The sequence below is a fragment of the Coregonus lavaretus genome (genome assembly GCF_964263955.1).
Source record: "Coregonus lavaretus genome assembly, chromosome: 32".
NCBI lineage: Eukaryota > Metazoa > Chordata > Actinopteri > Salmoniformes > Salmonidae > Coregonus > Coregonus lavaretus.
The window spans coordinates 29,331,480-29,356,347 of record NC_140019.1 but is presented as its reverse complement, the minus strand read 5'-3'; the positions used below and the strand labels follow the sequence as shown (position 1 = coordinate 29,356,347).

Sequence of the window (24,868 nt, the reverse complement as noted above, 5' to 3'; positions counted from 1 at the left end):
AAAGGGTTCCAGACCTTGGCCGAAAGCCATGACCGAGCGTTTAACACATTGCTGGAACAATTCCGCAGGTTGTCTGTTAGGGAGCCTACCACGACGGTAACCTCCCAGCCCCTCAGTAACCCGGCTGTTAGCAGTGCAGCCTCCCCGGCCACCCCGGTTTCCTTAGGACCCCACTTACCTCCCCGGAACGCTTCGCTGGAGAGTCGGGCATTTCCCGCTCAATGTTTGCTCATCATCGAGCTGCAGCCCTCCTCCTTCCCCTCGAACCGCTCTAAGATAGCGTACCTCATCACGCTGATGTCTGGGAGGGCTCTCGCCTGTACCACGGCAGTGTGGGAACAACAGTCGGCCGTATGCTTCAATCTGTAGGAGTTCATGCAATAGGTAAAGAAGGTGTTTGATGCTCCATTGTCAGGGAGTGAGGCTGCCAGGAAGTTACTCCAGCTTCGGCAAGAATCCCGCAGTGTGGCAGACTATGCAATGGATTTCCACACGTTGGCAGCTGAGTGTGCCTGGAACCCGGAAGCGCTGTTCGACACGTTCCTGCAGGGCGTATCGGAGGAAGTAAAGTGTTCTCCAAGCTGGACCAACGGAACGCCTACCACCTGGTGTGGATACGGGAGGGGGACGAGTGGAAGACAGTCTTCAACACGGCCAGCGGTCACTACGAGTATCTGGTCATGCCATTTGGCCGTACCAATGCTCAAGCTGTGTTCCAGGCCCTGGTTAATGATGTTCCCTGACACATCTTGAACCGGTTTGTCTTCGTCTAACTCGATGACATCCTCGTCTTCACCTGCTCCGCCCAAGAACACGTGCTCCACGTCCGACAGGTCCTCCAACACCTCCTGGAGAACCAGCTTTTTGTGAAAGCGGAGAAATGCTAATTCCATTGCTACACCATCCCCTTCTTGGGCTACATCATCGCTGCAGGTAGTGTACAAATGGATCCCGGGAAGGTGAGATCGGTGGTGGATTGGCCCCAGCCTACCGCCAGATAACCAGATGTTTGTTCCTGACGCTGTCCGCTCCTCGGTCATGGAGTGGGCCAACCCCCTCCCAGGCTTGCCTGCCACCCGGGCTCCCATCGGACCCTGGCCTTTGTGCGACAACGCTTTTGGTGGCCTACCATGGTTCCTGACGTCTCCACGTTCGTCGCCGCCTGCACGATCTGTGCGCTGAACAAGACTCCTCGGCAATCTCCGGCTTGTCTCCTCCAACCTCTGCCTGTTCCTCACCGTCCCTGGTCTCACATATCCCTGGACTTTGTCATGGGTCTTCTCCCGTCTGATGGCAACACCGCCATCCTGACAGTTGTGGACTGGTTTTCCAAAGCCGCCCACTTCTTTCCTTTCCCCAAGCAACCCTCCGCCAAAGAGACTGCCCAGCTCGTGGTGCAGCACGTCTTCCGGATCCATGGACTCCCACTGGACATGGTCTCCGACCAGGGTCCTCAGTTCTCGTCCCGGTTCTGGAAGGCATTCTGCACACTCATTGGGTCGTCGGCCAGCCTGTCCTCCGGTTTCCACCCTCAGTCCAATGGCCAGTCGGAGCGAGTTAACCAAGACCTGGAGACGACTCTGCGCTGCCTGGTCTCCGCCAACCCCACCACCTGGAGCCAGCAACTAGTGTGGGTCGAATACGCCTAAAACACCCTTCCCTGCTCTGCCACGGGTCTTTTGCCCTTTGAGTGTTCCCTGGGTTATCAGCCCCCGATCTTCCCGGAGCTAGAGGAAGAGGTCGGCACACCCTCAGCCCAGATGTTTGTCCACTGTTGTTGTCGTACCTGGAGGAGAGCCCGGTCGGCACTTCTCAAGACCACCTCCAGGTATCAACAACAAGCGGACTGCCACCGGATCCCGGTTCCCTGGTATCATCTTGGGCAGAAGGTATGGCTGTCCACCCGAGATCTGCCCCTCCGGGTGGAGTCCCGCAAACTTTCCCCCCGGTTTATCAGCCCTTTCCCCATCTCCAAGATCATTAGCCCCTCTGCTGTTCATCTTCTGTTGCCCCGTACCCCCCGTATACATCCCACTTTTCATGTGTCTAGGATCAAACCCATGTCTCACAGCCCTTTGTCTCCTGTTTCTAGGCCCACCCCTCTCCCCCTTCTCATCGACGGTCAACCAGCGTACACGGTGAGGTGTTTCCTGAAGGTTTGACCTCGGGGCAGGGGATTCCAGTACCTGGTTGACTGGGATGGTTATGGCCCGGAGGAGAGGTGCTGGGTCCCCGCTAGGGACATCCTGGTCCCAGGCCTCATTGCTGAGTTTCAACGCCGGCATCCCAGTCAACCAGGTATGCGCCCAGGTAGGACGCCAGGTGGCACCCCTAGGGGGGGTACTGTCACACCCTGATCTGTTTCACCTGTCTTTGTGATTGTCTCCACTCCCCTCCAGGTGTCGCCCATCTTCCCCAGTGTATTTATACCTGTGTTCTCTGTTTGTCTGTTGCCAGTTCATATTTTTTCGTCAAGCCTACCATCGTTTTTCCCCTTGCTCCTGTCTTTCTCTAGTTCCTGTTTTGGAGTTTCCTCGGTTTTGACCATTCTGCCTGCCCTGACCCTGAGCCTTTGAGCCCCTGAGCCGTTCTGTACCTTTTGAACTCTGATGTGGATTACTGACCTCTGCCTGTCCTTGATCTGTCATTTGCCTGCCCCCTGTTTTTGTAATACATTTTTGTTACTTCGACACTGTCTCTATCTGGGTATTCTCCTGAAACTTGATACTACACTTAAATTGCCCTTGCGTAACGATTGTGTCTGAAGCCGAGCTTGCAACTCGGGTATTCTCACCATAAGGCGATATTTCTCCTGTATATTAAGAGTATAGCGACTGCATTTAGAAGGCATAATGTTACTTAGGTTTTTTATATTCATTTATTATAATTTTTTTGGGTAGGGAGGTTCTGCAGATCTAAGTCCAGATAAAGCATCCGGAGTGAAAAAGTTGAATTCAAAAAGTTGTGTGAGGACAACTAAGACCTTGGTAAACATTTTGATTAAATAGTTATTAAGAGTGAAGTGGAAACTTCTAGGAGCAACAACGGCTCAGATGCGAAGTGAGCCGTTGTTGCTCACAGAATGGGGCCGCACCAGTGCTGAAGCGCTAGTGTGTAAAAATCGTCTGTCCTCAGTTGCAACACTCACTACTGATGTTCCAAACTGCCTCTGAAAGCAACATCAGCACAATAACTCTTCGTCGGGAGCTTCATGAAATGGGTTTCCAGGGCCTAGCAGCCACACACAAGCCTAAGATCACCATGCGCAATACCAAGCATTGGCTGGAGTGGTGTAAAGCTCGCCGCCATTGCAGTGGAAACGCATTCTCTGGAGTGATGAATCACGTTTCACCATCTGGCAGTCTGACGGACGAATCTGGGTTTGGCAGATACCAGGAGAACGTTACCTGCCCCAATGCATAGTGGCAACTGTAGAGTTCGGTGGAGGAGGAATAATGGTCTAAGGCTGTTTTTCATGGTTCAGGCCAGGCCCCTTAGTTCCAGTGAAGGGAAATCTTAACTCTACAACATACAATGACATTCTAGACGATTCTGTGCTTTTAATTTTGTGGCAACAGTTTGGGGAAGGACCTTTCCTGTTTCAGCATGACAACGCCCCCGTGCACAAAGCGTGGTCCATATAGAAATGGTTTGTCGAGATCGGTGTGGTAGAACTTGACTGGCCTGCACAGAGCCTTGACTTCAACCCCATCAAACACCTTTGGGATGAATTGGAACGCCAACTGCGAGCCAGGCCTAATCACCCAACATCAGTGCCCGACCTCAATAATGCTCTTGTGGCTAAATGGAAGCAAGTCCCCGCAGCATTGTTCCAACATCTAGCGAAAAGCCTTCCCAGAAGAGTGGAGGCTGTTATAGCAGCAAAGGGGGGACCAACTCCATATTAATGCCCATGATTTTGTAAAGACATGTTCGACGAGCACCAAAAATCTGAACTCATCATGAGGGGCCGCAGTTGCTCGCTTCATCATGAGGGGCGTGCAATTGGCCCAGCGTCGTCCAGGGTAGGGAAGGGAATGGCCGGCACGGATGTAGCTCAGTTGATAGAGCATGGCGTTTGCAACGCCAGGGTTGTGGGTTCGATTCCCACAGGGGGTATGACATTTTTTTAATGTATGCACTAACTGTAAGTCGCTCTGGATAAGAGCATCTGCTAAATGACTTAAATGTAAATGTATATCAGGGTTTCCCAAACTCGGTCCCCGGGACCCCTAGAGGTGCACGTTTTGGTGTTTGCCCTAACAATACACAGCTGATCCAAATAATCAACCAAGCTTTGTAGTGTTAGGGAAAAAAAAAAAACGTGGGCCCCAGTGGCAGAGTTTAGAAAACGCTGGTGAATATGGAAGCATTCACATATCACACTACAATGTGTAGCTAGGTGCAGAGTAAATGGTTCTAATTTCAGTTGCGTGAGCAGCAGCAGCTGCTACTGTTGGGGCTGATTGTCCAGCCAATAACACACTTGATTGACCAATGAATCTCAGCTGGGCTCTATTAGCCTCCTAACTGGGAAGCTTCTGGAAGGGCGTGGTAGGAGCGTTGGCCCTTTACATTACATTTTTTTACATTTTAGTCATTTAGCAGACGCTCTTATCCAGAGCGACTTACAGGAGCAATTAGGGTTAAGTGCCTTGCTCAAGGGCACATTTACGTCATTTAGCAGACGCTCTTATCCAGAGCGACTCACAAATTGGTGCATTCACCCTATAGCCAGTGGGATAACCACTTTACAATTTATTTATTTTTTTTTGGGGGGGGGGGGGGGGGTAGAAGGATTACTTTATCCTATCCCAGGTATTCCTTAAAGAGATGGGGTTTCAAATGTCTCCGGAAGGTGGTGAGTGACTCCGCTGTCCTGGCGTCGTGAGGGAGCTTGTTCCACCATTGGGGTGCCAGAGCAGCGAACAGTTTTGACTGGGCTGAGCGGGAACTATGCTTCCGCAGAGGAAGGGGAGCCAGCAGGCCAGAGGTGGATGAACGCAATGCCCTCGTTTGGGTGTAGGGACTGATCAGAGCCCGAAGGTACAGAGGTGCCGTTCCCCTCACTGCTCCATAGGCAAGCACCATGGTCTTGTAACGGATGCGAGCTTCAACTGGAAGCCAGTGGAGTGTGCGGAGGAGGGGGGTGACGTGAGAGAACTTGGGAAGGTTGAACACCAGACGGGCTGCGGCATTCTGGATGAGTTGTAGGGGTTTAATGGAACAGGCAGGGAGGCCAGCCAACAGCGAGTTGCAGTAATCCAGACGGGAGATGACAAGTGCCTGGATTAGGACCTGTGCCGCTTCCTGTGTAAGGCAGGGTCGTACTCTCCGAATGTTGTAGAGCATGAACCTACAGGATCGGGTCACCGCTTTGATGTTAGCGGAGAACGACAGGGTGTTGTCCAGGGTCACGCCAAGGCTCTTCGCACTCTGGGAGGAGGACACAACGGAGTTGTCAACCGTGATGGCGAGATCATGGAACGGGCAGTCCTTCCCCGGGAGGAAGAGCAGCTCCGTCTTGCCAGGGTTCAGCTTGAGGTGGTGATCCGTCATCCATACTGATATGTCTTCCAGACATGCAGAGATGCGATTCGCCACCTGGTTATCAGAAGGGGGAAAGGAGAAGATTAGTTGTGTATCGTCAGCGTAGCAATGATAGGAGAGGCCATGTGAGGATATGACTGAGCCAAGTGACTTGGTGTATAGGGAGAAAAGGAGAGGGCCTAGAACTGAGCCCTGGGGGACACCAGTGGTGAGAGCAAGTGGTGCGGAGACAGCTTCTCGCCACGCCACTTGGTAGGAGCGACCGGTCAGGTAGGACGCAATCCAGGAGTGAGCCGCGCCGGAGATGCCCAGCTCGGAGAGGGTGGAGAGGAGGATCTGATGGTTCACAGTATCAAAGGCAGCAGACAGGTCTAGAAGGACAAGAGCAGAGGAGAGAGAGTTAGCTTTAGCAGTGCGGAGAGCCTCCGTGACACAGAGAAGAGCAGTCTCAGTTGAATGACCAGTCCTGAAACCTGACTGGTTTGGATCAAGAAGGTCATTCTGAGAGAGATAGCAAGAGAGTTGGCTAAAGACTGCACGCTCAATAGTTTTGGAAAGAAAAGAAAGAAGGGATACTGGTCTGTAGTTGTTGACATCAGTGGGATCGAGTGTTGGTTTTTTGAGAAGGGGAGCAACTCTCGCTCTCTTGAAGACGGAAGGGACATGGCCAGCGGTCAAGGATGAGTTGATCAGCGAGGTGAGGTAGGGGAGAAGGTAACCGGAGATGGTCTGGAGAAGAGAGGAGGGGATGGGGTCAAGCGGGCAGGTTGTTGGGCGGCCTGCAGTCACAAGTTGCAGGACTTTATCTGGAGAGAGAGGGGAGAAAGAAGTCAAAGCATAGGGTAGGGCAGTGTGAGCAGGACCAGCAGTGTCATTAGACTTAACAAACGAGGATCGGATGTCGTCAACCTTCTTTTCAAAGTGGTTGACGAAGTCATCCACAGAGAGAGAGGAGGGGGGGGGGGGGGGGGGGGGGGGAGGATTCAGGAGGGAGGAAAATGTGGCAAAGAGCTTCCTAGGGTTAGAGGCAGATGCTTGGAATTTAGAGTGGTAGAAAGTGGCCTTAGCAGCAGAAACAGATGAAGAAAATGTAGAGAGGAGGGAGTGAAAAGATGCCAGGTTGGCAGGGAGTTTAGTTTTCTTCCATTTCCGCTCCGCTGCCCGGAGCTCTGTTCTGTGAGCTCGCAATGAGTCATCAAGCCACGGAGCTGGAGGGGAGGACCGAGCCGGCCGGGAGGATAGGGGACACAGAGAGTCAAAGGATGCAGAAAGGGAGGAGAGGAGGGTTGAGGAGGCAGAATCAGGAGATTGGAGGGAGAAGGATTGAGCAGAGGGAAGAGATGATAGGATGGAAGAGGAGAGAGTAGTGGGAGAGAGAGAGCGAAGGTTGCGGCGGCGCATTACCATCTCTGTAGGGGCAGAGTGAGTAGTGTTGGAGGAGAGCGAGAGAGAAAAGGAAACAAAGTAGTGGTCGGAGACATGGAGGGGAGTTGCAGTGAGATTAGTAGAAGAGCAGCATCTAGTAAAGATGAGGTCAAGCGTATTGCCTGCCTTGTGAGTAGGGGGGGACAGTGAGAGGGTGAGGTCAAAAGAGGAGAGGAGTGGAAAGAAGGAGGCAGAGAGAAATGAGTCAAATGTGGACATAGGGAGGTTGAAATCCCCCAAAACTGTGAGGGGTGAGCCATCCTCAGGAAAGGATCTTATCAAGGCGTCAAGCTCATTGATGAACTCTCCAAGGGAACCTGGAGGGCGATAGATGACAAGGATATTAAGCTTAAATGGGCTAGTGACTGTGACAGCATGGAATTCAAATGAGGAGATAGACAGGTGGGTTAGGGGAAAAATTGAGAATGTCCACTTGGGAGAGATGAGGATTCCTGTGCCACCACCCCTCTGACCAGATGCTCTCGGGGTATGCGAGAACACATGGTCAGACGAGGAGAGAGCAGTAGGAGTAGCAGTGTTTTCAGTGGTAATCCATGTTTCCGTCAGCGCCAGGAAGTCGAGGGACTGGAGGTTAGCATAGGCGGGGATGAAGTCAGCTTTGTTGGCAGCAGAACGGCAGTTCCAGAGGCTGCCTGAGACCTGGAACTCCAGGTGTGGGGTGCGTGCAGGGACCACCAGGTTAGAGAGGCAGCAGCCACGCGGTGTGAGGCGTTTGGGTAGCCTGTGCAGAGAGGAGAGAACAGGGATAGGCAGAGGCATAGTTGACAGGCTGTAGCAAATGGCTACAATAATGCAGAGGAGATCGGAATGAAATGAACTAAACATCTGGGAGAGGAGAGAGCAGGGCCTCCCTCACCAAAACTTCCACCTCAGAAACTAAAATTGTTTCACTGAACCACCCGAACAAAAACTCTCCCAACTTCCACCTTTAGAAATCAGAATTGTTGTGAACCACAGTGGTCCAATGTTTAAAGGAATAGACTCAACCCACTTTATTCAGCTAGCTAACTATGACACCATAGCTAACTAGCATGCTAGCATCCAATAACACACAGTTTAGCACCAACACTTGGTCACAACAAACCACCAATAGTGTGTTAACACACTAAACAGATAATTCGTGTCCGTGTCTAGTTCCTTTCATAACGCAGCAATAATTAAACGTTGGCTAGCTTAGCACAACTATATTGTATTTAGCTGCCACAGTACAGCACACAATGGCTACTGTGTTTACTCTGTTCGAAAAAACGGCTAGCTAGCTAGCTTCGTGCTACACCCGGCACCGCCGAAGACAATGCCAACCTACAGTAACTACCCACAACAGCCCACCATGCCTAACTATGACACCATAGCTAACTAGCATGCTAGCATCCAATAACACACAGTTTAGCACCAATACTTGGTTACAACAAACTACCAATAGTGTGTTAACACACTAAACAGATCATTCGTGTCCGTGTCTAGTTCCTTTCATAACGCAGCAATAATTAGACGTTGGCTAGCTAACACAAGTATATTGTATTTAGCTACTACAGTACAGTTAGCTGGTCGTGTTGGCTAGCTAGCAATGGCTACTGAGTTGACTTTGTTTGAAGAACGGCTAGCTAGCTAGCTTCGTGCTACGCCCGGCACCGCCGAAAAACAATGCTAACCTACAGTAACTACCCACAACAGCCCACGATGCCTAACTATGACGCCATAGCTAACTAGCATGCTAGCATCCAATAACACACAGTTTAGCACCAATACTTGGTTACAACAAACTACCAGTAGTGTGTTAACACACTAAACAGATAATTCGTGTCCGTGTCTAGTTCCTTTCATAACGCAGCAAAAATTAAACGTTGGCTAGCTGGCACATTAACATTGGAAACAACTCTCCACCGTTGCTAAACGTTACCAGTAGCTACCCGCTAGCTAGCTATCCTCGTGCTTCGCCGGGCTCCGCCGTAAACAATACTTACCTACAATAATTACCTACGGAAACCTACAATAACTACCTAAATAACTACCTAAATAAACTACCTACAATACCTAACTACAACTACCTACCTACGATCTAAATACATGGTTTAAGCTTTACTCAACACCATAAAAGAAGCCAAGCTTACCTCCTGCTTAGAGAAAACACAACCTCGTTTGCTTGAAAGAAAGCAAGAGAGTTAACCTGTAATAAGTATTACATTGTTGACTATAAGGGGGCCTTTAAATGCACCCCTGTTTTTCAATACCTCACCTTGCAAGGATAAGGACACTGAGTCTTTTTCTAAAATGTTTTATGAGATTGGAGAACGCATTGCGAGGGATCTTACAGAATCTTTCCAGATTTTTGATATCCTTCGGTGTGCACTTATGGACTGTCCACTTCAATACAAACCACAGGTTTTCAATGGGATTCAAGTCCGGAGACTAAGATGGCTATTGCAAAATGTTGATTGGAGTAAGATCCACTTGCGGCCAAGATTAAGCCTCCTGGCCGAGGCACCCATGTTTTTGGCTAAAATGTTCTGAAACTGGGTAAAGTTCATGATGCTTTTGACCTTAACAAGGGCCCCTGGACCAGTGGAAGCAAAATAGCCCCATAAACATCCAAAGATCCACCACCATATTTTACAGTGGGTATAGGGTTCTTTTCTGCATGTGATTCTTTTCGACGCCGAACCCACCACTGGCCAAAGAGCTATAATTTTCTAAGATCCCTCCCAAACATTTTAGAAAAATGCTCAGTGAGGTATTGAAAACAGGGGTGCCAATAATTTTGACCCCCTAACTTTTTGTGATTTTTAAACAATCCCTTTACTTTTTTCAATTGTGTTAGTATAAACAAATATGATTTCCCAATTTTTGAAGATACGATATAGCTCAGTTTTTGTATTTATTTTAGTCTTCTTTTTACTAGTCTTTGCTCATCTTTTATCAATGGTGTCTAATACTGGACCTGACTATAATACTGGACCTGAGTGCCTAGTTAAATTCTGCACAGCCTTGCACAGTTCAGTTTGCTGCCTTAAATTTAAATCTAAAAGGGGTTTAAATTGGGATGTGCCACAGCAAAGGATTTGAAGAACATCTAAGTACAGGAGCAAATATATTCATAAATAATAACAATATGCCATTTAGCAGATGCTTTTATCCAAAGCGACTTACAGTCCGGCGTGCATACATTTTTGTGTATGGGTGGTCCCGGGGATCGAACCCACTACCCTGGCGTTACAAGCGCCGTGCTCTACGGACACAATTTGTTGAATGGGGTACATCTGTTTACAAAAGTGGCGGTTCTCATGATCTAAGAATAACTTCCCGTCTCTGTAAGGTCACTCAGTTGGATGGTGAATTTACAATAGTTTTGACATCCAATCAGCTTTAAAAACATGAAAGGGATAAAGTGTTTTAATGCGCTGACTGAACGGGGCTGATTTAATTATGACAGAGTTTTGTACTCGATTGATTACGAGTCCTCGTTGTCTGAGACGGAGTCAAGAAGTTGTAATACTTGAGGGCGGTTTTGAGTACTACAACAATGGATATCATTATGAGGCTGAAAATGTTCAGGCCACAGAGTTCATTGGCTGAGCTGTAAGAACTGTGAATATAGCACAGTTCATGAGATCATACTTTAAATGTAATAAGGGCTACCATGTCTTTCCATTTCAGGTGTGTCGAGACAACCATTGCCAATTGAATATTCTTTCACATTACCTTCAAGTCAACCACACTACCGTTACCACTCATACTCCATATGTTACCACTCATACTCCACATGTTCATATTTGTAATGGAATCACCAACAGGACATTTACACCAATCAATGACTCCTTAATAAGTAAAGAGGAATGGGAATCTCTGGTCACAGAGCTACAATGGTCATTACCGCCTGTTGACCTCTTATCCACAGATGAGGCCACAAACCCCACTAAGTGCTCATTCTCTGTTGTCAACCCCAATTCAAACCACACAGTTGGAGGGTTTATAGATGTGACTTTGATAGCTAGAGATACTAAAAACAGGATCAAAACCTATGGAGGGGACTTTTTTCAGGCCAAGTTGTTTAACGCAGAACTTAAGGCCAGTACTTATGGAGCTGTAACAGACCACTTTAATGGCACCTACACTGCCCGCCTGGCCCTGCTTTGGCCCGGACCTGCCAAGGTGTCCATCCGCCTAGTGCACTCCAGTGAGGCCGTGCAGGTACTGTGTAGGCACAGGGAACAGGACCCAGATAAGGTCTACTTCCTAGGCTACTTTGAGGAGGGTGGCAAGCAGGAAACAACGATGTGCAATGCCCAGAGAAGTCCTAGGCTGGTGGGGAATGACTTGCAGTGTTGCTGTGAGTACAGAGAGCCAGTCACTGGAGAGTCCTGGTTCTGTCGGCGGCCATCTTCCCTGCCCTGCCATGCTTTGACCTACCACAGCATGGGTGGTTACCAGGCAGTACTCTCCAAGTTGGAGACAACTCTTCTTAAGAGGTAGATATGGTTCCATCACTGATCACATTCAGTTTGGATTGCAGTATTAATCAAATAACAAGAGTTCCTTTTTTGCAGATTCAACATTATTCTCCCAGGTGATAATTCATTTGTACATGTCCAGCAACAGGGCAACAAAACCCGTAAGACCCTACAACATATTCCTCCTTTCCCTCCTGTACTGTAATACCACAATACAGAATACAGCAGTACCTTGGGTTACTGTAATACCACTACACAGAATACAGCAGTACCTTGGGTTACTGTAATACCACTACACAGAAGATAGCAGTACCTTGCTACCTACATAAGTCACATTCTTTAAACAAGTCCTATCCTTTCATATGGTTTAAACCTGGCTTGTTATCAACTTGCAAACTGGCGTCATTATTACAACCCAGTGTCGTCTAATGCTAGCGATGCAGATTTTGCTCAGATTATCTAACAATTGTTTTTCTCTCTCTCTAGGATCACAAACAAAATGCCGTCCTGGTTTGCACACCCCAGTACCGTCTGGGTTCTACCTCCAAGATCGCTGGACTTCCCTGGTGTGTGACTCAAAATCATTTCCCGCAGCTGAACTGGTATCTGGATGCCTGAAGCACAAACAGATCCTTTTGATGGGTGACTCCACTCTCCGTCAATGGTTGGAGTACCTGGAGAAAACTGTGCCAAGTAAGATATAGTCTGTAATCCTTTCAGTGTTAAGATACTTCAGATATGTGGTTATGTATTACTTTGAGTGGCCTCATTGGCTGTACACCGTAAACAAAGAAAGTGTTTGGAAACATTCTTGCAGGTAGTTGCCACCATTTTGTGGGTGTTGGGAAACACCAGAAAATTTATGTTTCAGGCTTGGGTTCAATTCGATTTTACATTTGAAAATTACATTCTTGAATTAACTCATGAAGTGGAGAATTTACGTGGAATTTAATTTGAATTGCAATAATCAATTGATCATATCAATTGAATTGGAATTAGTTTGTTTCAAAAAATAAAGGGGATTTAATTCCGATGTTCTAATTAAATTATTATGGGCGGATATTTTTGCATTTCCCATTTAATAGAAATTATGGTTGAAGTATCAAAATTGACTGCAGGATTTGTACCCAATGTGATCTTTCTGCAGCACTGAAACGCCTGAACCTTCACACATCAAGCAAATCGGGCCCCTTTGAGGCAGTCGACACCAAGTCCAACACCCGTATCCTCTGGGGGGCCCATGGGATACCTATACGGACGAGCAAGACCCCCTGGGCTGACCTCCACTACATCGCCAGGGAGGTGGAGGGTCTGGCAGGGGGTGCACACTCTGTAGTCGTCTTCACCATCTGGGCTCATTTCACCACGTACCCACTGGCTATGTATGCACACCGTCTGGTCGTCATCCGTAGGGCTGTGGCGTCGCTGCTAAGAGGATCTCCCACTACTCTGGTAGTGATCAAATCAGCCAACACGGGCTACAAGGATGTGTACGGCAGCGACTGGCTCTCCTGGCAGCTCGACATGGCTCTAAGGGAAATATTCAGGGGCTTGCCCGTGGTCCTCATTGACGCTTGGCAGATGACCTCCTGCCACTATTCTCCAGATAACATTCACCCGCCCCCCGTGGTGATCCAAAATGAAGTGGACCTCTTCCTGTCCTTTGTCTGTCCGCAATGAGAAAAGAGAATCATTCAAAAGGGATTGTCTGTAAAATCAACTGCATAGAAAATGGCAACCAATACATAAAAAAATATAACCACATCATGAAAACAACAGTCAAATTCTAGGTGCTGTTCAGTGCTCTGATAGCCATTATTGTATATGGTTGGGAAACTCAAGGTGACCAGTGAGACTGCATTACTACCGTAGATTCTTCCCAATTAATGCCCTCTGGTGTTTGTCAAACTATTGCCTGCTTTCAGCTCTGCCTTGATTCTTCTGTTATACATAAAAGATAGTTAAGCAATGATTCATTTATAGAACTTGTGTACTGTTTTTATAGCAAATTGTCTGTTAAAATGTATTCATTCTAATTCTAGACACTGTACCCCTCCGAACACATCGATTGGCACGTGTTTTTCTGTTGCTCTTTAGTAAAACAAGATTTCAGTCTTGAAGGTGTTTCCTAACCGATTCCATGTTTGGTTAATTATGTTTGTCCCCTATGGGACACTCTAGAACAGGGGTGTCAAACTCATTTTAGCTCAGGGGCCACATGGAGGAAAATCTATTCCCAAGTGGGCCGGACCGGAAAAATCATGGTGTGTATATATAACTTAAAAACAACAACTTCAGATTGTTTTCTTTGTTTTAATACGATCAACATACAACATAAAGCTGGAGCCTGAGGACAGTGTGTCCAAAATAGTACAAGCACAACATCACTATTAATCATAAAACACGTCAAGTTTATTGGAAAATTCTAAAGAAAAAGAACACACAAACACACAATGCCTCAGTGATTAACAGAACTGTTTCACAGATCACAGAACTATATCAGGGTGTCATTTCTCAGGCAGAAATGTAGATACAAATAATGAAATCCTGTTCCCCAAACAAGTGCAAGAACCACAGAGTCAAGAATAGGTTAAATATACAAATACAATAAAATCAATTAAAAACAATCGCACATCAACATAAAAACATAAAGCTGGAGCCTGAGGACAGTGTCCAAAAGCACAACATCACTATTAATCATAAAACACCAAGTTATTTGAAAGTTCTGAGGACAAAGAACACACAAGCACACAATGCCTCAGTGATTAACAGAACTGTTTCACAGATCACAGACCTATATCAGGGTGTCATTTCTCAGGCAGAAATGTAGATAAAAATAATGAAATCCTGTTCCCCAAACAAGTACAAGAACCACAGAGTCAAGAATAGGTTAAATATACAAATAAAATAAAATCAATTAAAAACAATAGCACATCAACATAAAAACATATAAACATAAATCTGAAAGCGTTGCTCAAACTCCCGTAACAGTCCCGTTATTTTATCTTTGAACCGCTTCATGTCTGCCACATGTTGGGTCGCGCACACATTTTTCAGACAGGGGAAGTGAGCTGCATCACCACCGGCAAGTTGCGTCTCCCACAATGACAGCTTCAACTTGAAAGAACGTATGCTGTCATAATACTGCGTGACAACTTTGTTGCGCCCTTGCAGTTGTTTGTTCAAGTTATTCAGGTGCTCTGTAACATCCACCATAAATGCAAGGTCCTGCATCCATTCTGCGGAATGAAATTCTAACACTGGTTTGCCCTTTTCTTCCATGAACTGTTCAATTTCTTCTCGTAAATCAAAGAAACGCCTCAGCACAGCACCTCGGCTTAACCATCTTACCTCAGTGTGGTATGGCAGGCCATAGATGTGGTCTTTCTCTCTGAGAAGGCTGTCAAACTGACGGTGATTCAGGCTTCTGGATCGGATGAAATTAACAGTTTGGATGACCACCTTCATGACGTTATCCATCTTTAATGACTTGCAACACAAAGCCTCCTGGTGCAAAATACAGTGAAAAGTCAAAAAAGCACGTCCTCCATTTGCAGATTGCACTTTCTCTCTGAACTTTGTCACAACGCCTGCTTTTTTCCCTATCATTGAGGGCGCACCATCCGTAGCCAGGCTGACAGCGCGGGACCAGTCCACTCCAACCCTGTCCAGCGCGCCGACGAGTGCGGTAAAAATATCAGCTGCTGTCGTTGTATCTGTCATCGGCACCAACTCCACGAACTCCTCGGTGACGGTCAATGTGTCATCAACTCCGCGGATGAAAATGGCCAGTTGTGCAACATCTGTAATGTCCGTGCTTTCATCAATTGCAACCGAAAACGCAATAAATGACTTTACTTTTTGCTTCAACTGGCTGTCCAAATCCACTGAAAGATCAGAAATCCTGTCTGCAACTGTGTTTCTTGTCAGGCTGATATTTGCAAAAGCCTGCCGCTTTTCAGGGCACACAATCTCCGCTGCCTTCATCATGCATGTTTTTACAAATTCACCCTCACTAAATGGTTTTGAAGCCACTGCGATTTCATTAGCAATGAGGTAGCTAGCTTTCACTGCAGCGTCACTGATGTCTCGGCTGTGAGTAAACACAGACTGCTGTTTCTTCAGACCCGCCAACAGTTCATTCACCTTCTCTCATCTCCGCTGTCCTTGAAAGTTGTCATATTTGTCGGCATGAAGACTCACATAGTGGCGACGAAGGTTATATTCTTTCAGCACTGCAACATGCTCTGAACACACCAAACATACAGCTTTCCCATTCAATTCCGTGAATAAATAGGATGACCATTTTTCTTGGAACACTCTGCACTCTGCTTCCACTTTTCTCTTTTTTGACAGAGACATATTGGGGCAATGAGGGTGCCAAAGCACATAATGTTAAAAGTAGAAGCCGTAATAAATATCGCGGGCAAAACAAAGTAGCTCATTGGCTGCACGTGCTTGACCTACTTGCTCTGCCCCGGTATAAACAGTTTGCTTGCTTAACACAATTGCTATTGCGCCATCCAGTGGACGCAATTGGAACAGCAGTTTATTTTATTGAAAAATTGCAGCGCATTTTTATACTTTACAAAATTATTATTATTATTATTATTATTTTTTTTTATTATTATTATTTTTTTTTTTTATCATCTCGCGGGCTGGATTAAACCCGTTTGCGGGCCTGATCCGGTCCGCGGGCCGGACGTTTGACACCCCTGCTCTAGAAGCAGAAGCCTATTTCACTTTCTCAAAATCCCCAGAATGAATTTAAGATAACGTTTTTGCTGAGTATGTTTAAGTTGAGCAATTTTACATCTAAAAAGGTGTTTGGTGCAGTATTTCTCAAGTAAAGAAATGCATGACGTGTTGTTTTATGTAAACAAAGTCGGGCTGCTGGGCAGGTCTGTCTCACTGTCTTATACTATTGGATAGAGGACAATCACTGCAGCTGTTCACCCCATGTTAGTGGGCAAATGTACATAATCAAAACCCAACCTTAATTCACCCGTTGTGACACATGGATGTTCCAAAGTCCGTTTTAGATGAGAATGACTTCATGACAAATTGTTCTATTTACACTTCAGTCAATTTTGACACTAGAGTTTCTGACTCATATCAATGCCACGTAGGCCATTTGCAAAGGGATTCATTGCTTTTTAAAGGCAGACACTCTTTTAAAATTGGGCTTATCACTCAGGTCACACACTGTAATACTCCTGGACAAACTCCTTGCCCTATAGGGAGGATGAAAACCCTGTCAAACTGCAGCACTTGTACATATGAATTATATATTTTAAACTAGGCGAATGGGGGTTTCCAGTACAGACATAGACAACTGCGATTAGACAAGATAATTAACAGTGCTGAGCTTGCTTAATGCTGGGTTGCATCATGTAGCCTATAGATACACCTGGAATTGAAAAGTTACAGGTGTATTACGTCTAGCTTGTCATCACTTTCTGTTGATTTGATTAGTTCCAGTCAATTTTGGACTTAAAAAAGGCCTAGGTAGCCTAACCAACCAAAGTTTGAATATAAACCAAATTTGATCACATTCACATTTTCTCTTTACACAGTTAAATTGGCTTAGGCTATAAATACCCTGCTCAAAAAAATAAAGGGAACACTTAAACAACACAATGTAACTCCAAGTCAATCACACTTCTGTGAAATCAAACTGTCCACTTAGGAAGCAACACTGTTTGACAATACATTTCACATGCTTTTGTGCAAATGGAATAGACAACAGGTGGAAATTATAGGCAATTAGCAAGACAAGCCCAATAAAGGAGTGGTTCTGCAGGTGGTGACCACAGACCACTTCTCAGTTCCTATGCTTCCTGGCTGATGTTTTGGTCACTTAAAAAAATGCTGGCGGTGCTTTCACTCTAGTGGTAGCATGAGACGGAGTCTACAACCCACACAAGTGGCTCAGGTAGTGCAGCTCATCCAGGATGGCACATCAATGCGAGCTGTGGCAAGAAGGTTTGCTGTGTCTGTCAGCGTAGTGTCCAGAGCATGGAGGCGCTACCAGGAGACAGGCCAGTACATCAGGAGACGTTGAGGAGGCCGTAGGAGGGCAACAACCCAGCAGCAGGACCGCTACCTCCGCCTTTGTGCAAGGAGGAGCAGGAGGAGCACTGCCAGAGCCCTGCAAAATGACCTCCAGCAGGCCACAAATGTGCATGTGTCTGCTCAAACGGTCAGAAACAGACTCCATGAGGGTGGTATGAGGGCCCGACGTCCACAGGTGGGGGTTGTGCTTACAGTCCAACACTGTGCAGGACGTTTGGCATTTGCCAGAGAACACCAAGATTGGCAAATTCGCCACTGGTGCCCTGTGCTCTTCACAGATGAAAGCAGGTTCACACTGAGCACATGTGACAGACGTGACAGAGTCTGGAGACGCCGTGGAGAACGTTCTGCTGCCTGCAACATCCTCCAGCATGACCGGTTTGGCGGTGGGTCAGTTATGGTGTGGGGTGGCATTTCTTTGGGGGGCTGCACAGCCCTCCATGTGCTCGCCAGAGGTAGCCTGACTACCATTAGGTACCGAGATGAGATCCTCAGACCCCTTGTGAGACCATATGCTGGTGCGGTTGGCCCTGGGTTCCTCCTAATGCAAGACAATGCTAGACCTCATGTGGCTGGAGTGTGTCAGCAGTTCCTGCAAGAGGAAGGCATTGATGCTATGGACTGGCCCGCCTGTTCCCCAGACCTGAATCCAATTGAGCACATGTCTCGCTCCATCCACCAACGCAACGTTGCACCACAGAATGTTCAGGAGTTGGTGGATGCTTTAGTCCAGGTCTGGGAGGAGATCCCTCAGGAGACCATCCGCCACCTCATCAGGAGCATGCCCAGGCATTGTAGGGAGGTCATACAGGCACGTGGAGGCCACACACACTACTGAGCCTCATTTTGACTTGTTTTAAGGACATTACATCAAAGTTGGATCAGCTTGTAGTGTGGTTTTCCACTTTAATTTTGAGTGTGACTCCAAATCCAGACCTTCATGGGTTAATACATTTGATTTCCACTGATAATTTTTGTGTGATTTTGTTGTCAGCACATTCAACTTTGTAAAGAAAAAAGTATTTAATAAGATTATTTCATTCATTCAGATCTCGGATGTGTTATTTTAGTGTTCCCCTGTACATACCGTTTACCACTTATTTCCCCCGGCCAGTTGGGACAGGCTGCATAGGTAGGCTAGAGTTGATCAGACCGATAGGCTTACAGCATGTCAGATTGCTAATGTTTAGGTGTAGGCTGCTACAACAATACTTTAAATACTTTTTATTTTTCTTGTGTGTGTGGCGGGAGTGAATTCTTTTCCATCTGCTTTCTATAGACATGTGCGCCATGCCCGATCTGAATCAGATTTGTCAAGACACACACAACATGTAGCACTCTGTTGAGGACATAGGCTACTAATTGTGTGTGAGTTGACAAATGATGAGCTTCAAAAAAATTTATTAAAGTGGTGGGCGGTACCCCACCTAATTGAAAAGTGCTGGGGCAAATGCCTGCTCGCCACACCTTTGCTGGTGGCCCTGGTTGGGTTGTTTTCTTTTAAAAAGAGCAAGATTGGTTATTTATGCTGGGTTATTAGGGTATTACCCAGCTAGTCAGATCAGAAGACTAGAGGCATAGATTAGTAGGGGCTGTATTTTTTGCAACCCGTGAGATTAAATGTCATTCCTGATAATCTATTTTGTTGCATTCTTGTCACGTTATGGTTGAACACTGACAGTTTTAAAGCATCATTGAGGCTTATAGACGTCTTATAGAGTTCCTTAAAAGCGTATGCAAATCCCAACGCTGGTAGGGATATCATCTTAATATTAGTTTTTGTTCAATAACATAATTTTTCAAATGAAAGTACAAACTGATAACACTTGTAATCCCCCTATCTTATGTTCAGTAGATTGGAAAAAAGTGTTATGGACAGATGAATGGAAGTTTGAGGTGTTCGGATCACGAAGAAGAACATTTGTGAGATGCAGACTAAATTAAAAGATGCTGGAAGAGTGCTTGATGACATCTGCCAAGCATAGTGGAGGCAATGTGATGGTCTGGGGGTGCTTTGGTGGTGGTAAAGTGGGAGATTTGTACAGGGTAAAAGGGATCTTGAAGAAGGAAGGCTATCACTCCGTTTTGCAACGCCATGCCATACCCTGTGGACGGCGCTTGATTGGAGCCAATTTCCTCCTACAACAGGACAATGACCCAAAGCACAGCTCCAAACTATGCAATAACTATTTAGGGAAGAAGCAGTCAGCTGGTATTCTGTCTATAATGGCCAGCACAGTCACTGGATCTCAACCCTATTGAGCTGTTGTGGGAGCAGCTTGACCGTATGGTACGTAAGAAGTGCCCATCAAGCCAATCCAACTTGTGGGAGGTGCTTCAGGAAGCATGGGGTGACATCTCTTCAGATTACTTCATCAAATTGACAACTAGAATGCCAAAAGGTCTGCAAGGCTGTAATTTCTGCAAATGGAGGATTATTTGATGAAAGCAAAGTTTGAAGGACACAATTAATATTTACTACATTTCCTAAGCATTTTGCTATATTTCCTATTCAAACTCATTTCATGTATGTTTTCATGGAAATCAAGGAAATGTCAGTGACCCCAAACTTTTGAACGGTACTGTTTATGTGTGTGTGTGTGTGTGTGTGTGTGTGTGTGTGTATAGATATATATATATACACACAGACACACACACACACACACACACACACACATAAACAGTACCGGTCAAAAGTTTTAGAACACCTACTCAGTCAAGGGTTTTAATTTATTTTGACTATTTTCTACATTGTAGAATTCCCGAGTGGCGCAGTGGTCTATCGCAGTGCTAGCTGTGCCACTAGAGATCCTGGTTCGAATCCAGGCTCTGTCGTAGCCGGCCGCGACCGGGAGACCCATGGGGCGGAGCACAATTGGCCCAGCATCGTCCAGGTAGGGCAGGGAATGGCCGGCAGGGATGTAGCTCAGTTGGTAGAGCATGGCGTTTGCAACGCCAGGGTTGTAGGTTCGATTCCCATGGGGGCTTGTATGAAAAAATATGTATGCATGTATGCACTCACTAACTGTAAGTCGCTCTGGATAAGAGCGTCTGCTAAATGACTAAAATGTAAACAATAGTAAAGACATCAAAACTATGAAATAACACATATGGAATCACGTACTAACCCAAAAAGTGTTAAACAAATCAAAACATGTTTTATATTTGAGATTCTTCAAAAAGCCAACCTTTGCCTTAATGACAGCTTTGCACGCACTTGGCATTCTCTCAACCAGCTTCATGAGGTAGTCACCTGGAATGCATTTCAATTAACAGGTGTGCCTTCTTAAAAGGTAATTTGTGGAATTTCTTTCCTTCTTAATGCGTTTGAGGCAATCAGTTGTATTGTGACAAGGTAGGGGGGGTATACAGAAGATAGCCCTATTTGGTAAAAGACCAAGTCCATATTATGGCAAGAACAGCTCAAATAAACAAAGAGAAATGACAGTCCATCATTACTTTAAGACATGAAGGTCAGTCAATACGGAAAATGTCAAGAACTTTGAACGTTTCTTCAAGTGCAGTTGCAAAAACCATCAAGCGCTATGATGAAACTGGCTCTCATGAGGACCGCCACAGGAATGGAAGACCCAGAGTTACCTCTGCTGCAGAGGATGATAAGTTAATTTGAGTTACCAGCCTCAGAAATTGCAGCCCAAATAAATGCTTCACAGAGTTCAAGTAACAGACACATCTCAACATCAACTTTTCAGAGGAGGCTGTGTGAATCAGGCCTTCATAGTCGAATTGCTGCAAAGAAACCACTACTAAAGGACACCAATAATAATAAGAGACTTGCTTGGGCCAAGAAACACCAGCAATGGACATTAGACCGGTGGAAATTTATCCAAATTTGAGATTTTTGGTTCCAAACGCTGTGTCTTTGTGAGACGCGGTGTAGGTGAACGGATGATCTTCGCATGTGTATATCCCACCATAAAGCAATGAGGAGGAGGTGTTATGGTGTGGGGGTGCTTTGCTGGTGACACTGTCTGTGATTTATTTAGAATTCAAGGCACACTTAACCAGCATGGCTACCACAGCATTCTGCAGCGATACGCCATCCCATCTGGTTTGGGCTTAGTGGGACTGTCATTTATTTTTCAACAGGACAATGACCCAACACACCTCCAGGCTGTGTAAGGGCTATTTTACCAAGAAGGAGAGGGATGGAGTGCTGCATCAGATGACCTGGCCTCCACAATCCCCAACCTCAACCAAATTGAGATGGTTTGGGATGAGTCGGACAGCAGAGTGAAGAAAAAGCAGCCAACAAGTGCTCAGCATATGTGGGAACTCCTTCAAGACTTTTGGAAAAGCATTCCAGATGAAGCTGGTTGAGAGAATGCCAAGAGTGTGCAAAGCTGTCATCAAGGCAAAGGGTGGCTATTTGAAGAATCTCAAATATAAAATTTATTTTGATTTGTTTAATACTTTTTTGGTTGCTACATAATTCCATATGTGTTATTTCATAGTTTTGAAGCCTTCACTATTATTCTAAAATGTAGAAAATAGGATAACTTTTAACTGGTACTATGTGTATAGATATATATATTTACACACACACAGTTTTTGACTCATTGTGCAAAATGTTTTTATCATTTGTATCTAATGCAGATTGTGAGCATGTTGAGAAAAGGCAGTCTTACAGCTTTATCTTTATACAGTACATAAGTTGGACAAATCATCAGAAATGGGGTATTGTAAAGCAGTTGGTAACTGTGAAAATGTAGTATGGTGTTGTATTCCATTTCTGTCACATGCACCATTTCATAAGATCACCTTTTTTACGTGACTTGTCAACTGATACCGTAGTGCCTGTTTCTCTGCTTGAAATTCACCAGTTTACAGTGTATCAATGAAATTCAGATAATGAGCGGAATACTGTTCTATACTTTGCCTTCAGAAAGTATTCATACCCCTTGACTTATTCCACATTTTGTTACAGCCTGAATTGAAAATGGATTACATTTTTGCTAATTTATTTAAATAATATTATAGACATATCTCATTTATACAGAACAAAAATATAAACGCAACATGCAACAAGTTCAAAGATTTTACTGAATTAAAGTTAATATAAGGAAATCAGACAATTAAAATAAATTCATTAGACCCTAATCTATGGATTTCATATAACTGGGAATACAGATATGCATCTGTTGGTCACAGATACCTTAAAAACAAAGGTAGTGGCATGGGATCAGAAAACCAGTCACTATCTGGTGTGAACACCATTTGCCTCATGCAGCGCAACACATCTTATTCGCATAGAGTTGATCAGGCTGTTGATTGTGGCCTGTGGAATGTTGTCTTAGTCTTCTTCAATGTGCGAAGTTGCTGGATATTGACGGGAACTGGAACACGCTGTCGTACACGTCGATCTAGAGCATCCCAAACATACTCAATGGGTGACATGTCTGGTGAGTATGCAGGCCATGGAAGAACTGGGAAACGTTCAGCTTCCAGGAATTGTGTACAGATCCTTGCCACATGGGGCCGTGCATTATCATGCTGAAACATGAGGTGATGGTGGCGGATGAATGGCACAACAATGGGCCTCAGGTTCTCGTCACGGCATCTCTGCCCATTCAGATTGCCATCGATAAAATGCAATTGTGTTCATTGTCCGTAGCTTACGCATGACCATACCATAACCCCACCGCCAACATAGGGCACTCTGTTCACAACGGTGACATCAGCACACCGCTCGCCCACACGACGTCATACATGTGGTCTGCGGTTGTGAGGCCAGTTGGACATACTGCCAAATTCTCAAAAATGACGTTGGAGGCAGCTTATGGTAGAGAAATTAACATTCAATTATCTGCCAACAGCTCTGTTGTACATTCATGCAGTCAGCATGCCACTTGCACACTCCCTCAACTTGAGACATCTGTGGCATTGTGTTGATGTGACAAAAGTGCACATTTTAGAGTAGCCTTTTATTGTGCCCAGCGCAAGGTACATCTGTGTAATGATAATGCTGTGTAATCAGCTTCTTGATATGCCACACCTGTCAGTTGGGTGGATTATCTTGGCAAAGGAGAAATGCTCACTAATTGGGATGTAAACAAATTTGTGCACCACATTTGAGAGAAATAAGCTTTTTGTGCATATGGAACATTTCTGGGATCTTTTATTTCAGCTCATGAAACATGGGACCAACACTTTACATGTTCCGTTTATATTTTTGTACAGTGTCGTTAATGGGTAGGCTACGTGTTGTCGATTATTTGTGTATTTTCCAAGAGCTTGCTCGATTGTTTTGTTAAAAAAAATTTTTTTCTTCAGTTTACTCCATATTGGCTTAAATGGGTTTAATATTAAATAAATACTAATAACTACATTATTTATGTTGCCAGTTGTCATTATTGTGTACTTGTATTTCTCTGTTATGGTGTATTATAATGTTGCATAATCACCTTCCGGTGTAAAAACTGTTTTAAGTGAGAAGTAGGCATTGGTCTGAAGCCGAAAAAGGAAATTCATGAGCACCACAATGCCTACTCCACCCATGCTCTACCAAGATTTTCCAGCACACAGCTTTGACCTACTACAGTAGCTATGTTGGTCTATTGTACTTCAATGTGTATGCCGGTTGCTTGGGATACAAACCTTCTCGAACAGCCTAGATCATACTCTTCCGTGGAATAATGGACTTTACATTGTCCAGCATACACATTGTTTGAAATACAATAGACCAACATACTGTAGCTACTGTAGTAGGTTGAAGCTGTGTGCTGAAAAATCTTGGTGGCGCTCATATGAATTTCCTTTCTTTTTCGGCTTCAGACTAATGCCTACTTCTCACTTAAAACTGTTTTTGTTTTTAATCATTAGAAGTGCCAAGTGTGCACAAAAGCAATAAAATCAGCACAAAAGCAATAATGGCATTATAATGAATGTGTTGATATGACCGCAGTCAAAAATAGTCAATTATTGTCAGCTCGTGCTTACATGGTGTGCGCATTCACGCAATGGCATCAGTTGGAGCATGTCACATAAACAACAAAAGCTGGTGAGTGCATTGGTGATGTTGTTTTTTGCTTGAGATGTAGGGCCTGCTCTCTGTGATGACATTTTGTGCTGATAATCGCCCGTAGCATTGTCACCGGCTTGTTCTATCCAAATGGTGCCGTCAATTCCTCACTCCTGTCTCACCGTTTCATTTGGTGGTGGCGCGGGCACCTGCTCAGTGTGCACCATTCTGTCTTTTTTGCACTTAGGCCTCAGAGGTGAGGTTCAGGCTCAGAGTCAGAAGAATAATCATCAGAGATGTCATGATTCATTTCTTCCCCACCATCTAAGTCGTTTTCATTCAGATTTTGTATCAACGCTAACGCAGC

The 24,868-nt window shown here is 45.4% G+C and overlaps 2 protein-coding genes across 2 annotated transcripts in view; both read left to right on the top strand.

Annotated features, from left to right (window-relative positions):
• Positions 1-944: 944 nt before the first annotated feature.
• On the top strand, positions 945-11,466 carry LOC311107234 (NXPE family member 3-like; the record flags this gene model as incomplete). The annotated part of the gene is made up of 4 exons (XM_084149719.1): positions 945-959; positions 1,710-1,828; positions 2,093-2,138; positions 10,651-11,466. 4 exons carry the CDS (start codon positions 945-947, stop codon positions 11,464-11,466), a joined length of 996 nt encoding a protein of 331 aa, XP_084005845.1.
• Positions 11,467-12,065: 599 nt separating this feature from the next.
• Positions 12,066-24,868, top strand: part of LOC311107367 (NXPE family member 3-like) — a 73,921-nt gene continuing 61,118 nt past the window's right edge. The window contains exon 1 of the mRNA XM_084149858.1: positions 12,066-12,137. Within this exon, the coding sequence (XP_084005984.1) occupies positions 12,106-12,137 (32 nt within the window). The 5' untranslated portion in view covers positions 12,066-12,105. The remainder of the gene's footprint in view (positions 12,138-24,868) is intronic.